At 38.6% G+C, this 17,116-nt stretch overlaps 1 protein-coding gene across 3 annotated transcripts in view; it reads left to right on the forward strand.

Moving 5' to 3' along the window:
• The first annotated feature begins 1,181 nt into the window (after positions 1-1,181).
• fcho1.L (FCH and mu domain containing endocytic adaptor 1 L homeolog) overlaps positions 1,182-17,116 on the forward strand; it is a 71,413-nt gene continuing 55,478 nt past the window's right edge. The window contains exons 1-3 of one of the 3 annotated variants that reach the window (XM_018256708.2): positions 1,182-1,463; positions 7,279-7,344; positions 8,089-8,178. In XM_018256708.2, coding sequence (XP_018112197.1) covers positions 8,152-8,178 — 27 coding nt within the window. In that variant the 5' untranslated portion in view covers positions 1,182-1,463; positions 7,279-7,344; positions 8,089-8,151. Of the gene's footprint in view, positions 1,464-1,965; positions 2,194-7,278; positions 7,345-8,088; positions 8,179-17,116 lie in introns of those variants that run through there. The other 2 variants (XM_018256703.2, XM_018256710.2) reach the window with 2 other exon arrangements.

Below are 17,116 nucleotides of genomic sequence, written 5' to 3' on the forward strand. Positions count from 1 at the left end.
CGGCTGCGATCGGGTGGGGTCAGGAAGGAGTTGCTCTGCCAGCTGTGGGGAGCTGGTCTGGGCCAGCAGGGCCCACGAGGGCTAGGAGCCCACCAGGTTTTTCCCCCGTGTCCGGCCAGCCCAGTCTGACCCTGATCGTGTGGTTCACCTTTAAGTTAACTTTAAGATGGTAATAGAACGGCTAATTCTAAGCACCTTTTCATTTGGCCTTCATTATTTCTTTATAGTTTGCCTTCTTCTTCTGACTCTTTCCAGCTTTCCAATGGAGGTCACTGACCCCATCTGAAAAAAGCAAATGCTCTGTAAGGCTATTGCTACTTTTTATTACTCATCTTTCTATTCAGACCCTCCCCTATTCATAGTCCAGTCTCATATTCAAATCAACGGATGGTTGGTAGGGTAAATTGGACCCTAGCAACCATATTGCTGACATTGCAAACTGGAGAGCCGCTGAATTAAAACCACAAATAATACAAAATGAAAACCAATTGCAAATTGTCTCAGGATATCACTCTCTATGTCTACGTCATACTAAAAGTTAATTTAATGGTGAACAACCCCTATAAAAAAAGGTTTTCTGGTTCCAGACATGGAAGTAGCTGTACCTGGACATGATGGGATTGCCTTTTTGTGTTATTTGATTTTACATTATCACTTGTAGCTGTCAATAATTAGGACGTTTCCTCTAGCAGTTCTATTACTCCATAGCAACCAATTATTAGGTAGCATTTAGTGGGACACTTTTTAAAATCAGACAGCTGCTAACTTGCTATAGTTTTTTAGTGCTAGAAAAAAAACTTTGCAGCAGCACAAAGTTTAAAACCTGCTGTACACTCAGAAAACGAGCAAATACCGTATAACAAATGGGTGCCTCCCTCAACCACTGAAGAACTCAGCTCATTTATTTTAAGTCGTGAATCACAGGGTAAAAAAGTATCACTTTTATCTAGTTTATCTCCTTTTTAAGAGGAACAGAAATACTTGAGAAATACTGTACGTATATCTTTCTGCGTAGTCTATAAGTCACACCAATCACCAAGCAGTATACTTTTACTGTCTTGCCCAATCAGCAGATCGCTAGCGCCTCCTCTCGAGTATCCCTGGCGATGGACAAGTTTGTGCACCAATTAACTCGGGTAAGGGGCGGGGCTTTGTCTGCCAGCGCTGTGTGTGAAGATGCCAGGAGTTGCTATCGATTGGCCTTGACTTAGCACGTGGGTGGGAGAAGTATCAACACCCTCCAACTGAGAGCAAGGGAGGGGCGTGGCTATGGGTAGCGGTTGAAGTGGTCACCCAGGGAGAGAGGGGGGAATGCGGTACCTGAGGGGGAGCAGCAGAAGCAGCGTTGCGAGGCCTGTGTGTGCGCGCGCTGACAGGTGAGGGTGTACGTGGAACGCATTTGGCGTGGGCGCACTATTGGAATAGGTGCACTTACAAGGGGAAGCATCGGCAGGAGGGCAAAGGTGCGTGTTAAAATAGAGTGCAAGGATAGCGGTGGGAGACCATGGTACTCTAGAATGGTGGGATTAAAGTCAACGTAGCTATTTAAGGGGAAGTGGAGAAGGGCTGGGGGTAGTAGAAGAGCCGCTATTTGTGTGCACCTGAGTTGTACCCAAGTATACCTCCCATTCCCATAACAAAGGTTCTTTCATCCTGAGGTCGCATTAGGGGACAGCCCAGCATAACTCACCTGTGCCCTCCCCCACCTGGCCCTTACTCCATGTATAATGCGTGTGCACCTGTGCTTGTGATCAGGGGTGCTTCGCCAATGAGGCGAGTTGAGGCTGTTGCCTCAGGCAGCAACATCCCACTAGGTACCAGGGGCAGCAAAAATGCTGCTCCTGGTACTTTAAGAGCGAATTTCCGGGGGAGGGGGGGCAGCAGTAACTGCTGCTGCCTCAGGCGGCGGAGGGGCCAGGATCACCCCTGCTTGTGATGCCCACTCCCTCCCTGCACCTCCTCGGCTTCTGCCTTTGCTTTTTAGATAGGAGGGTTTCCTGGCATTTAACGTAATGACTTGCACGTAGCCATGTGACAAAAAGCGCTGAGAGTGTATGCAGCCTCCCCCATACAAGCCAGGGAAGTTCTCTGCACCACATCCTATTTACTGTGAGCTGCCTTATAATTCAACTCAAACATTCATCCCTCACTGCCCTCAGCATTGCCCACCCACTTTGTATCCATCCCAGAGAGGTGAGTGAATATGATCAAGCTATGCATTTCATCTTCAGTACCAATGTGGCTATTGCCTTTGGACTGCCTCTACCTGAGCTGTTCAGTGAGCTGACTATTCTGTGGATTGTGCAGTCTTTAAAAGATTGGGTTATTTTTTGCGCTACACCAAGAACAAGTCTTTCTGCAATGCTTCCATTAATGTTGATCTCTATGTAGAGGAACGGAGCACCGCAGAGCCAGAATACCAGGTTAAAAAATTCAAAATGTATTGTAGATCCATTAAAAATCACAGCAGCATGTCAAAATACAGAGTAGAGTAGATCCCAAATTCCTCTTACCTCTCTTAATCTCCCATCTTTTGTGGTCTGCCTGCCATTTCTCAGTGAAGCAACATGTTTAAATACTGTTTTTGAATATAGTTTGTGAAGCAACATGGCTAAAAACTGCTACTTCCATCTATGGCAGGTGTATGCTTGTGAACCGGATTGGTTTGTCTGCTTGCTTATGATAAGATCACATTAGAGTTTGGCCAAATCATTTGGCTAGTTGTCCCAAACATGGACCAGGCATAATACAGTTTCACTAGGAATTCAATGTTAGTTGACTTTTGTGATATGTGTTTTCGCACATAGGACTTTAGTTATTTCAAGCACAATGCTTTAAATTTAAATGGAAAATAAAACTTATTACATAGGGATGATTTTTACTTCTTCATCAGACATAGTTGCCTTGGCTGTCTACAGTAGAACCCCCATTTTACATCCCCTGATTTTAAGTTTCCCCTGATTTTACATTGTTGTTTTGTGGTACCACCTATATATTATGCATAATACATTTGCCTGATTTTACATTTTCTTGGATTTCATACCATTTTTTCTGGTCCCCTGAAAAACGTAAAATGGGGTTTCTACTGTATGTAGAATGCCACAGGAAAAGAATATTGTATCTGCAATTCATTGTTAAGAAATGAATGCCCTTATAATATTATGTCTATTTACAGGCAGCAAAGTGGAATATAGTTGATCCTATAAATGTCCCTACAACACTTCCAGCAAAGATCTTTTCCAATCATATTACGAAAACTGTCCCCATTCCATTTTCTGTGAGTCAAAACCTAATTCACTTGTCAGGGCGGGTGCTGAAAAACTTAAAGGGATCCTGTCATCGGAAAACAGTTAATAGTGCTACTCCAGCAGAATTATGCACTGAAATCCATTTCTCAAAAGAGCAAACAGATTTTTTTATATTCAATTTTGAAATCTGACATGGGGCTAGACATTTTGTCAATGTCCCAGCTGCCCCTGGTCATGTGACTTGTGCCTGCACTTTAGGAGGGAAATGCTTTCTGGCAGGCTGCTGTTTTTCCTTCTAAATGTAACTGAATGTGTATCAGTGAGACATGGGTTTTTACTATTGAGTGTTGTTCTTAGATCTACCAGACAGCTGTTATCTTGTGTTAAGGAGCTGTTATCTGGTTACCTTCCCATTGTTCTTTTGGTTGGCTGCTGGGGGGGGGGGGAAGGGAGGGGGGTGATATCACTCCAACTTGCAGTACAGCAGTAAAGAGTGATTGAAGTTTATCAGAGCACAAGTCACATGACTTGGGGCAGCTGGGAAATTGACAATATGTCTAGCCCCATGTCAGATTTCAAAATTGAATATAAAAAAATCTGTTTGCTCTTTTGAGAAATGGATTTCAGTGCATAATTCTGCTGGAGTAGCACTATTAACTGTTTTCCGATGACAGGATCCCTTTAAGTTTTTCAGCACCCGCCCTGACAAGTGAATTAGGTTTTGACTCACAGAAATGGATTTCAGTGCAGAATTCTGCTAGAGTAGCACTGTTATATATATATTTTGGAATTTTTTTTTTCCCATGACAGTATCCCTTTAAATCGTTGTTTGTACTGGTCGTTTATTAGCTTTATAATTGGCTGCTTTTTTATCTTCTGCCCATTTCACATTCTACTTCCATGATGCTGTCGGTGGATAATTATGAGCAGCACTAGATACTAAAGGTTCGATTTTGTGGGACCACCCAACAAATGTGCCTCTTTTCTAATAGCAGTGCATGCCACCAAGGTGTCTAAGGTACCAGAAACATTAGTACTGTGCAGATTTGCCTGGGGATTCTATAGAAAATATTTGTTAGGTGTCACAAATTAATTTTAAAGGCACCTCCTCTGTTGCATTGTAATAGAAAATGTGATTCTAAGTACCTCTTCATCTAAATTGATGCAAAATTTCCACTGGATTTGAAGTTATTTGTAAATGGTATTGCAATGGAAAGCCTTATTTGTTTATCCCTTTCTGTCTTCTGTTTTGACTCCAGGTCTTGTAATGAACTGCTTCTGTTACATTGTTTCCAGAGTTAGTTCCAGGAATGTGGTGAATGGATTTTAATGTTAATTAATGCTGATTGTATTCAGTGCTAAGCCACCACCAATGAACATGATACATCTTTATAATATCTCTCTGATCTCTTATCCATTAGGTCAAGATCACACATGGGGCTCATTTGCCGACACTGGAAAAAAAATTGCATCTGGGCAGCAACCTCTGTTGTAGCTTTTATTATTTTATCTGCAGCTGCACTTGGCTGCTTTTGGTTACTGACCAGGTGCAAATTTCCCCATTTTTGGCGAACAAGCTTAATGGTTTCTAATTGGCAAAGTATGGCCCTGTAGTCTCTCCCGCAAAGCATACATTTATATCAATTTAGCTACCATTAAAATAATTCAGATGTTTTATCTTACAAATCCCTTTAAAAACCATGCTAACATTTTGCTATGAGAGCATCACCATCAGCAGACAGTCTTTTGGGGCAATAAGGTTTACTTCCTAATAACTTAGTCGTTAGACATTGTTGTTTTAATTACTACTCAGAGCACCACTAATGATTATAACATCCTGTGATCATAGACTTCTGCTTTGCTACTCTCTTTCTTTGGGTTTACATACCCTCAAAGTCATATTTTTCCCCAGGGTATATTCTCTTTTCCTCTGTTAACATACGGTAAGCATTTATGTCTATCCATTATTTCTTTGTTTCACTGTTCCCTTAAGGGCCTTAGCTCCAGTGAACGGTGGCTTCTGTTGCACTAGTTTTTGTGTATATATATATTTTATGTGTGTATGTATGTGTGTGTATATATATATATATATATATATATATAGATATATAGATATATAGATATATATATATATATATAGATATATAGATATATATATATATATATAGATATATATATATATATATATAGATATATATATATATATATAGATATATAGATATATAGATAGATATATATATAGATATATATATATATATATATATATATATATATATATATATATATATATATATGGTGTCTTATAGCACATTAATAGTACAGATGGACTGTGTTCGTGAGTAAAGTGTTATGTAAAATGCCTTTTTAGTTTTAATCATTTATTGTAGCTGGGATAGTGAAGCTGTTGTCCTCCTTTCTATTCCCCATTGCCGCTTTCTCTATTACTGTCAATTCTTTTTTTTTTAGGCTGTCAGAATGCTTTTTTTCATTCCCTCCCACACATCTTTCAGGGAAAATCCAGGCATCTTTCAGGGACTTGGCTAGTTTCAGCAAGCTGCACTGACATCTCTAACCATTTTGTACTTTCCACCCATTTTCTCTCTCTCTTTTTTTTAATTTACAAGAAAATGTAATATGGTACAAAGACAAACCTTCATTTATTTTATTATGATGCTGGTTTGTGCATTTTCTCCTGTAACTTGCTCTAGGTTTTGAATGTGGATTGCATTCTATATGAATAGGCTTGCACACGTACCATGCTTAAAGGAAAACTATACCCCCAAAATGAATACTTAAGCAACAGATAGTTTATATCAAATTGAATGACATATTAAAGAATCTTACCAAACTGGAATATATATTTACATGAATATTGCCCTTTTACATCTCTTGCCTTGAACCACCATTTCGTGACTCTATCTGTGCTGCCTCAGAGATCACCTGACCAGAAATACTACAACACTAACTGTAACAGGAAGAAGTGAGGAAGCAAAAGGCAGAACTCTGTCTGTTAATTGGCTCATGTGACCTTACATGTGGTTTGTATGTGTGCACAGTGAATCTTACGATCTCAGGGGGCGGCCCTTATTTTTTAAAATGGCAATTTTCTAATTATGATTGCCCAATGGCACATACTACTATAAAAGTATATTATTATGATAATGGTTCATTTACATGAAGCAGGGTTTTACACATGAGCTGTTTTACTCAGTATTTTTGAATAGAGACCTACATTGTTTGGGGGGTATAGTTTTCCTTTAAGGATATATTTATTAACGTAGGTTAACACAACTGGTTTAAGATGATTTAGTAGATTATGTTTTGCTGCATAGAGTAACCCTTGCAACCAATCAGCCTTTTTTTAACCAGTCTAATAAATAAATAAATATTGACCTAGTTGAATCTGTTTTAAGATCAGGACAGGTCCTGTATGGTCCACACAGTTGTTTACCCTTGTGTTCGATGCAGTGGATTTTTGATACACTACCCTGCACAGGAACATTTGTGTTAACCAAGTCATTCTTTTCTATTATGCCTGTACCCATGGCAATGCAAGAGTAAAAATAAGGAGGCCTTTAATGTAGCTTTTCAGAGCATGTTATAGGGATAGGCCAAATAAATAAAATATGCTGAGTTAATGTGGTTTTCTGTGACAGATTGGTCTGTACTGGGAATGGTATAATGGTGATAGTTGATTACAAGTCTGGATTGATGTGGGCACAGATATGAGTAGGTTAAACAAGATTAGGCTAAACCGATAGCATGCTCTCTTTGTAAATAACTGTTATAAAAAAAACTCTGTTAACCCATGAGAAGTAGAGCATAAAAAATACAAAATACTGTTAGTATTAGTGAGTAGTGAGAGTGTTTTATAATAATTTTTAATGTTCGAAAATGCCAAATACAATTTATAATTTACACTGTGAAAGCAGACGTAACATGAGGGAAGCCAGAGCAGTCGCACCTGTATGCACATATGAAGAAAAGCTCCTGTGTCGATGACATTTAATCCTGCAGTGTCTTCTTGCAGTGATACCTCCTTCTCCATTGCAATTGGAGGATGCTGATAAAAGAGCCGCACAGACATCCGTACAAAGTGAGTACCTGTAATTCTCTTCTGAATGACCTGTGTCGTGCATGGTTAGATGACTTGACGGTCAGTGCCACTCCCTAACTACAGTCATCATTCAGCAATAGGTGTTTCTATTTCAGCTTCACTGCTTTTTGTCTTTCACTCTATACTCAAATCCTTCCTTCTGGCTACCTTACCTTCCACTCTTTGTTTATTCCTGCATCGCTGTGTCATTGTATTTGCCTCTCTTGCTCTTTATATAAAAAACTGAGCAGCATAAAGGTCCACTTTACAGTGTTTCTGAAGTAGTTGCCCTCTTCATAATCTGATCCCAAACCACACCCTTTGTAAATACAAGTGTATCTTACTCTATTATGACCATCTTACACCTCTCATCTGTTGTATTCGGTCTCTGTTAATGAAGTGTTTGTTGTGTGTTGCTGTATGAATGACACTTTGCAAGTTTTACACGGTTTGTTGTGCATATACATGCTTATAACTCTTCTATCATGAACCACACAGGGAAAGCTAAAATTCCTGTACTTTTTCCCCCTCCCCCCTTGCTTACGGTCATCTGTGTCATTCCAAATGTTCTTGTCTACATGCTCTTCAGTATCTGTTGCCTATTTCAAGTATCTCCTCTGTTCTTCCTTTGGCTCATTCCCTCCTCTCCCCCTCCCTTTCTTTTCCTGTTTCACCCTCCTCTTTCATATATGAATACCCATACAGTTCTCCTGGTATCATTCACTTATTCTCATGTCCCCCTAGCTCTGTGACTGCTGACTGACCTGCTCTGGCTGCAGTGGTGGCTGCGCACCTCACAGATACAATATGTCTTACTTTGGAGAACACTTCTGGGTAAGAACAAACTGTGCTGTTCATTACATTTGCTATTTATACTTTCCTCTTTTACCGCTACTGTTTTTTCTTTATTCTTATAATATTTTAGCTTCTTCTTCAACCAGTGTTTTATATTGATCTTCCACAAGTTCATGATTAACAGGATTTCTTTTTTTTTTCCTTCCAAAAACGTTTGTATATATCTCCCCTGCATTTGTATTTATGTATGCATGCTTATTTTTACTTATAGCTACTTATGCATCTAGTGCCTTACAGCAGAACAATACATTGACAGAACAAACAGGTTCCATACAATAAACAAATAATTCTCAGTACTTCTACATTAATGATTAAGTGGTAGAGACAAGTGAAAGGAGGTCCGCTTTCCCTTACAGTTTACAATCTAAGAGCATTTATCATTGTTTTAACATTATCATTTGCCATGGGACTCGCTGTACTTATTGCTTATAATGCATAAGTATTATATTTAAATACGATCATATTTGTATGTATAAGCTCCCACACACTCTTACTCAGAGCAATAGTCTGTTATTTATATACCTCCTGCATACGCCTCTGTAATCTCTTGTCAAGTGTAACAGCTTTGGGGGGGTGAGTTGTGGGTGGAGTGAGAGCAGCAATCTGTCTCTGTAAAATATTCTGCATTTAGTTTGATGAGGTCCTTTGTTATTTTAGAATACAGCAGTATTAAAATAATTTTAATATATATGTGTGAACACCCCCCCCCCCCCATGTCTGGAGTATTTGCGGTTGGATTCTGACCTTACTTCTGACTGCTCTAGTGCCTGTCCGACTTCTTTTGTTAGAAAACTTCTCAATCTGTGAAATCCTATATCCACAGTGACGTAGTATAAAGTACAGTTAATATCATAGACATAGACCATAATACATAAGGATCTGCATATTTGCGTTGTAAGACCTACATCTTGTTTAAGCTATTACAATACATTATTGGTGACTCCACTTCTTAACTACCCTATTTCCCCCTGCTCTTTTAAACAGGAGCTTTCTCACTCCCACCCGGTACTGTAATGTAGTGAACCTTATAGATAATTTGATTTTCTACATCCTGCAACTCCAGATGCCTCCGGGACTAAATGTCATCAATGTGCACAACTTAATTTCTGAAGACTAATTTATCCCAAGTCTATGAGCGGAATTCATTATTTTAGCTTGTATTTAATTTAACCCCTTTGGTAAATGCTGGTTAAAATACACTCTTTTATATTCTGTTCTTATAGCGATTATATTCTTGTGCTATTAACTTGTTTTTTTTTTCACAACTGCATCAGTGATGAATGAAACTTCTGATGGGAAATTAAAGTTTGTGTGCCTCTTAAAAGCAAGTGGACACATTGTTAGCTTTTACTTTGTGTTATCTACTGTATACATCGTTTCTGTTAATCTGAAAAGTCATACATTTAGAGGTTCACGTTTTGTTACTTTGTTGTGAGACATAATTTTTTTACACACATAAATTCCACCAAATAATCATGGTATACATTAGAATATAAACATGTTTTCATATCATTAGTGAGGGGAAACATGGCTCTTTTTGACATTTTGTTTACCTTTATGCCTTCTCTGGCTCAATCAGTATAGACATGGCAACTGGTATCCGGAAACCTATTATCCAAAAAGCTACAATATAAAAGCACCTATTTAAGCAAAATATTATTTTTTTATGTATTCGTGCATGTCTATGTTTACAGTAGAACCCAGATTTTATGTACCTGGAAATTGTTTTTCCAGAAATTACATTGCTTATAAGTGGTGTTTATTTTTCATGCATTAACTTTAATAAGTAGACAGTATCTTTTACATGACTGTAACTAAGTTGTATAAAGCCATGTTGGTGGCAAAACAAAAGTCATGCTAAAAGTCATGGTGATCCACATTACAGAAATTTGTATTTAGAAAACCCAGTGTCCCAAGCATTTCATATAAAGATCCTATGCTTACTTTGAGAATCTATAGAGATTACTGGGGTTGCACATTAATCTGTTTTGATTTTGATCTGTTTTATTTTTTATATAGGTCTTATGCTTTATTATTTTGAGAAACGCTGTATGTTATTTTGGGGATAATGTGGGTGTGTGCGGAACTCGGCCTTGTTGACATTCAGAAAGAGATTTCAGTAACCAGGGCAACCAGTCTCTCCTGGCAACAGGGCTGGTGAGACCCAGACTGGCACACAGGGCCATTCTGTGCCATAGGGCAATAGACAAGCTGTCATTGTTACTAGCCAGTGGCAGCAGTGCCATCTGACATCCTAATACAGAGTCTTTCTGCAGGTGTCCTACATGCAGCAGCTGTGTGAATCTTCTGTTTTATGCCTATCTTGGGATCCTAGCTGCTGCCTTTTATTCAGTCTTAATTTTTGCTTTCTCTATTCAGCAGAAAATCATATAGGCTACAAACCCTCTTTTTAAATATCACTTACCATTACTCTAGTGATAGTATTGCTTCTGTATGCTCAGTGACATTTATTGGAAAATAGCACATCATAATCAGAAAGAAGCATGGTACTAAAAATGGTTTAATATAATCTGGTAAAAGTGGTGCTAAACAGCATACTTTTTTTTGTTCCAAAAGGTTGTTTTTTTGTATTTTGACTGCACGTGTGTAGTCCAATGGCCTGTGTGCAACAAAGAAGCTTGCCCTGTTGCCCTCTAACTGTAATCTTGCTGAAGATAAAGTTGTTTTTAAATGTGGCAAAATGGCAAGGCTACTCTGCACCTATTGTCTGTATTTCCTGAACATGCAGTGCTTCTCTGTGAGGCAGATTCTTTATGCATATTGCCATTTTGAATCTGTTACATCTCATATCCTTGGTGTGACTGTTGGAGCTTGGATTATGTAGATAGATCTGTAATGTAGCAACATCTCAAAAGCTTCACCATCCATGAGATTGCTTCAGATTATGGGGAAACTGCAAAAACTTTTTTGGCAGGATAATGATGTGGCATTCTTTTGTAGTATAGCACCAGCTTGGGTTGTAGTTGTAGTTGTACACAAATGCTTTAGGTATGTGCCAACTAGGCTTAAAGGGGAGATTCACCTGTAAGCTAACTTTTAGTATGGAATGGCCAATCTTAAACAGATTTTTAATTGGTAAACTGTAACACAAAAAGCTGAAAGTGTATCAAAGTAATTAAAATATGATATAAAAATGGTAAAACTGGCATGTTTGCTTCAGAAACTAATATAGTTTTATATAAATCAGGTTCTGTGTCGCCATGGGGGCAGCCAGTCAAGCTGGAAATAAGGAGAAAAGACACAGGTTACATAGCACATAACAGATTAAACATCATTGTATTGGACAGAGCTGATCTGTTATGTACTATGTTACTTGTGCCTTTTCTCTTTTTCCCCCCTTCTTAAATGGCTGCCCCCCGTGGCTACACAGCAGCTTATTTATATAAACTATAGTGGTATTTCTGAAGCAAATACATAACTTTTACCAGTGCATACTAATACAATGTTATATGTTAATTACTTTAAAACTGTCATGTACGGTACCCTAACTCCATAACCAATGCTAGGCTCCCTGGTCTCGGCTCTTGCTTCTGCCTTTAACAGCCGCCTTTCACCTCGGGAGAAGCCCTCAGCTAATTGGATGCCACCAGGTTTTACCAAGAGAGGAGCAAAGCTAAAGGTTCTGGATGAGCAACGGGGCACAAACGTTTCACTGAGGATACTGGATGGAAGAAACACAGCTTGGAAGACAGACCAGGCAATGCAGCGTGGACGGCAAACTGGGCCAGCACAAGCTGAGTTAAGAGTAGTCAAACAGGCTAGAATCAGGATTGGAGAGCGTAGAATAGTCAGACAGGCTGGAATCAGGATTGGAGAACATAGAATAATCAGACAGGCAAGAATAAAGCCCCTTTAAATACTTAAAATTTCGCACCATTGCGCGATTACGTCATCACGCGGGCACATAAACCCGGAAGTGCACAGCCTCACACGCCATAGGAGAACCGGCACTGGATGGCACAGGAGGAATGCGCCGGGCGTCCCCACTGAAGGCATGGTGGGCGCCCCCGCCTACCTTAGGCTAAGCCACTAGACCAGCAGGGTAATTATTCGTCACAAAAATGTTCATTTTTGGGGATTACTGTTCTTTTAATATACTAATGTATTTTCCACGTTGATTGAAAGAAGTTAAGTACACAGCATACAAGGCACTTTATCCAAAAAAAAAAAAGGCATTTTGGTCGTTTGGTATCTCTAAACCAAAATCACAGACTCCACAGCTCTGAGAAACAAAAACAGACACTGACCATGTGCAGGGCTATCTTTTGGTAGAAGTTAGAAATAGCATTTTAAAAAATACCTTCACAGTGTTTCTTTTTTTTTCCCTCAATAATCTTTATTGAAGTTTCAACAAGTACAAGTTGACTTGCAAGTATATGTGTGTGTGTGTATATATATATATATATATATATATATATATATATATATATATATATATATATATATATATATATATATATATATATATATATATATATATATATATAATACTTTAGGACATACATGTCAACATATTGTATCCACATTACAGAAAAAAAAGGAAAAAGAACTTTCAAAATATCTGTAACATTCTAACTGCAGTGAAGAGAAAGACATAAATAAAATAAAAATATAGGTATTCCTATCATAAGCCCGTTATTTTTATCTCCTTGTTCCATGCATAGCACGTTCACAAATACACAATCAGACAAGATGTTGGTGTTCTGGGTCTATATATACCACTATAGCCTTCCTTGGTTCTGTCTGCAACATGACCTGTCCCTGATATCTCTGTAACTTAGCCAGGGTGACCAAATACCTTCACAGTGTTTCTAATGATAAATAATATGTCATTTAAATTTGGGCTAAATATTATCTTTACATCTTTTAGACCATCTCTGATCCCTGTCTGTGCTTAAAATGAGTGATGGGTATGACCACAAGCAAAATGAGATTTTGGTAGCCGGATACAAAGCTCAGCCTTTGCACTGAGAAATATTATAAAGCAGTTCTTTGTCCAGTCCCAAGAGCTGCTAGTTGCCTACCCACAAGATGAGAATTGACTGGCATCCTACACTGCAAAGTGCCGCCAGCTCTTCTAAACAGCCTGGGAAAGCTGCCAGTGGAAGTGGAATGGGTGGATAATAGTGATGTGCGGGCCGGCCCGAAACCTACGGGTCAGGCAGGTTCAGGCCAGCTGCTGGAAAAAAAAAATCCTCTGGTCGGGCTCCCTTTCTCCCCTACCATGACCTGCCTTCCGGCCCTTCAATCTATATATTCACCCCTGCCCTGGCTTAAGTTGCAAGCCGAAACGTCGTTTTCACTATGGAAGTCCTGTGAGTGCGGTCTTTTTGTGTTGGGGGATATATATATATATATATATATATATATATATATATATATATATATATATATATATATATATATATATATATATATATATATATATATATTTGTATGTGTGTGTGTGTGTGTCAATTACTCACAAAAGCACTCAAGACATAGACAATGATCAATTTATTCAATTCCCAAAGACATCAGCTCGTTTCGATCCACCTGGACCAATGTCAGGATGTGAAACAGGAAGTAAAAACACAACGTATTGTTTCACTCCACCAATTGATTGGTTAATCAAAGTGCAGCGTGCTCAATATAAATTACCAATATTAATCCATAAATACATGTAACAATGTAATAAATCCCAATGTTAAAGAAGTCAATTCATAGATACTAAGACTAAGATTCAAATAGATACATGTGAAACTGTGCAGCTTGCTACAATTCATCAGCTAAATGCATTTGGAAACAAAGTATAAATTCAATTGTAATTATCAATTGTAACCCACTGGAACAAGTGCCCGTGCTTTAAATCAGTTTAAAACTCATCATTCTCTTGATTCACGATTTGGCTAAAACATAAAGGTTACTATGGTACATTCTCAATATATATTATTCATAGCAGCTAGTTCGATATCTCCAAAGTTGGCAAACCTATGTCAAGAATATATAGTATCAGGACTTCATCTGCTACAGAGTCACCTGGTAAATGTATTATCATATATCTCTGGAGCAATAATCCCATGAGTCAATTTTTGTATTATAATTCATATAAATCCAAGCCCTTTAAAGTAACATCAAATCTATAAATCTCTAAATTGTTTATAAACCTTATAATCTTGGACACCGCCAATATTGCACCAATACACCTAAATTACGGTGTTATTTATTACCACCCTGGAGAGTCACTGTATTATTCTCTCTGTTTTAAATAAAAAATGCAAGTGAGTACATTTCATTAAGTCCACGAGGGGCCATTGGATCCAAAGTTTGGATTCATTTTGCTTCCCATTGTAAAAAATCTGTCCCTTTCCCAACCTCTCCTTAGTGGTGGGACTGTATCAATCCGCATACATCTCAATGTTGGTAAACCATAACTTTTGGCCAGACAATTCTTTGCTAGTGGTGTATCTGCTTCCCCCTTTGTCAGTGCTGTTCTTATACTTGATCTATTATTGTTCATCCTTAGCCTGAAAGAAGTTGTACATTTTCCAACATAGTCCACGGGGACACAGGATGAAATACATTATCATGCCTGTCAGATTACCTTGTCTATGTTTTATCCTATATCTCTTCCCAGTTTGGGGAGGTTGAAATGTATTACCTGTCAAAAGGAAACCGCATGTGCAACATCCACTGCAACGATAACATCCAGGCTTTAGTTCTGGCAACTAATTTCCAAATTTTTTTTTCACCACCTGTAAATCCGTAGTGACCAGAAGGTCCCTCAAGGTTCTACTCTTCAGGTATGCACAGTTTGGGAGAGGAGTATCTGTAAATAGTACATTAGGATCAATCTGTATAATTTGCCAATCTTTCACTTTATTACTCATAGGTGTAAACTCTGAGGTAAATACCAGTCCATCATACTTTTTAACAGTTATCCCTAGATTTTTATTTTGATTTACTTCAAAACTACCTTTTCCAATTGTGTATGCCAATATCCTATCTCTAAAACATTATTGAGCATATGTTTTGCTTGTTCATGAGCCACTTCTGTATTAGAGTTGTTGTGGAAAACATGCATTAATTTGCGAGTAAGGTATTGACTTTAATAAAGCGGGAGTATTAGAGCTGTGTGCATGGAGAACCGTGTTACGGTCTTCCTCTTTCCGATAGAGAGATAATAAATACACACACACACACACACACTTTTTCAACCACGAGAAAATTCCTGGTGTTGTTCTTTTGCATATGTGTAATTCCTTTACCGTGCACCCAGCTGATGACTTAAAACGGAGTGCTGTCCATTACTACAAGATATATAGAGGTGTGTGTGTGTATATATATATATATATATATATATATATATATATAATATGTGTATGTGTATGTGTATATATATATATATATATATATATATATATATATATATATATATATATATATATATATATATATATATATATATAAATAAATAGAGAGATCATCGGCACTCACCATTCACATGATCACTTGCTGGGTGCTAACCAAAAGTAATTGCAGCAGTCCACGAAAGCACTCACAGCAGTCGCCATCAAGCGTGTATCAAAAAGTCATTTATTGGTGCATGGTATATATCGATGACTAAATGGTTATTCTCTGGATCTGCACCCAGCAAATTCACATTGGACAAGAAGCACTACTACCCTGGTGCTCCTGGCCTCTGTGAGTTCTCTCAGACTCGCTTGCAACATTGTATGATTATTGCCACGTTGAAGGAGGTTTTCGGAAACAAAGTATCTACCCTGCAGAAGTATACAGTGACAAGCCTATCTACAGCTGGACTGTCGTCTCAGTTGCTGCATTATTTCTTCATTTGATCCCTTTGAGTAACCAGGGATGGCGGAGGATTCCTCCCAATTCACTCTGGACATTGATACAAATTTGGATTTTGCATTTACACAGCAGGATGCAGATAGGATACTTTTTACTGAGACTCCATTGGACATAGCTGTGAACAAACCTAACAATGACATTTATCATGATTTGCTCAATCTAAGGAAGAGGGAATTAGATCTACAGCTACATGGGATATACCTCTCTAACTATTACCGACAAAGATTGATTCCCAGGGGCTTTAGGATCTCAAACATACCAACCATAGGCCGCAGTAACCCAGAATTCTGTGGGAAATGGTGCGGCATCCTCAACAAATGCTCCTTTGACCTTATACTACTAGTGGTAGAACAAGTGGGCAAAGAATTAACAAATATCAAGGGCGATATTGGGCGATTGGAGGAACAGTATCTAGAATCTCTTAGGACCGACAACACTATCGATTGGATCAATAAACTGCAAGGTGCGATTGACAAACACAAACAGGACCTAACCGTGTTTAAACAGAATAAACTGAAAAAGGTCTCTGAGGACTACAAAACGAAAAGAGTGTACGGCTGGCTGCTCGGACTAAGACCAGATAACCCCAGGGCACGGTTCCTGAAAAGAAGACGACTCCCAAAAACCCTTCAAACACTTGACAGCTCCGACCAATCGACTGATTCTGACACAGGAGCTGACAACAACACATCTAAGCCTTTTTTAGGGGTAAGAACACGGTCCAAAAAGGATACAGGAACGGAAGGAGGAGGAGAGGGACCACCAGACGGGGGGGCCATAAACCCCAAAGGCAAACCACCAAGGGGCCGGAAAACGTAGTATTTAACCTGAGCAAGCATTTACTCACACCCGGAGAAATCGCCTTGCTTTCAAAGGGTCTTTCGTTTGTACCCAGCAACACCCCAGATACTTTTGATCTATTGATAGACGTCCACAAATTTCAACGCAAATTGAAACTAAAAACATTTTAGAGACTCTCCAGAGACTGGGAGTAGTCAGTTTAAGAGTAAGAGCACATTTGAACCAACTAATACCCCTGCTC

The sequence above is a fragment of the Xenopus laevis genome, chromosome 1L, assembly GCF_017654675.1.
Source record: "Xenopus laevis strain J_2021 chromosome 1L, Xenopus_laevis_v10.1, whole genome shotgun sequence".
In the NCBI taxonomy this organism is placed as follows: Eukaryota; Metazoa; Chordata; class Amphibia; order Anura; family Pipidae; genus Xenopus; species Xenopus laevis.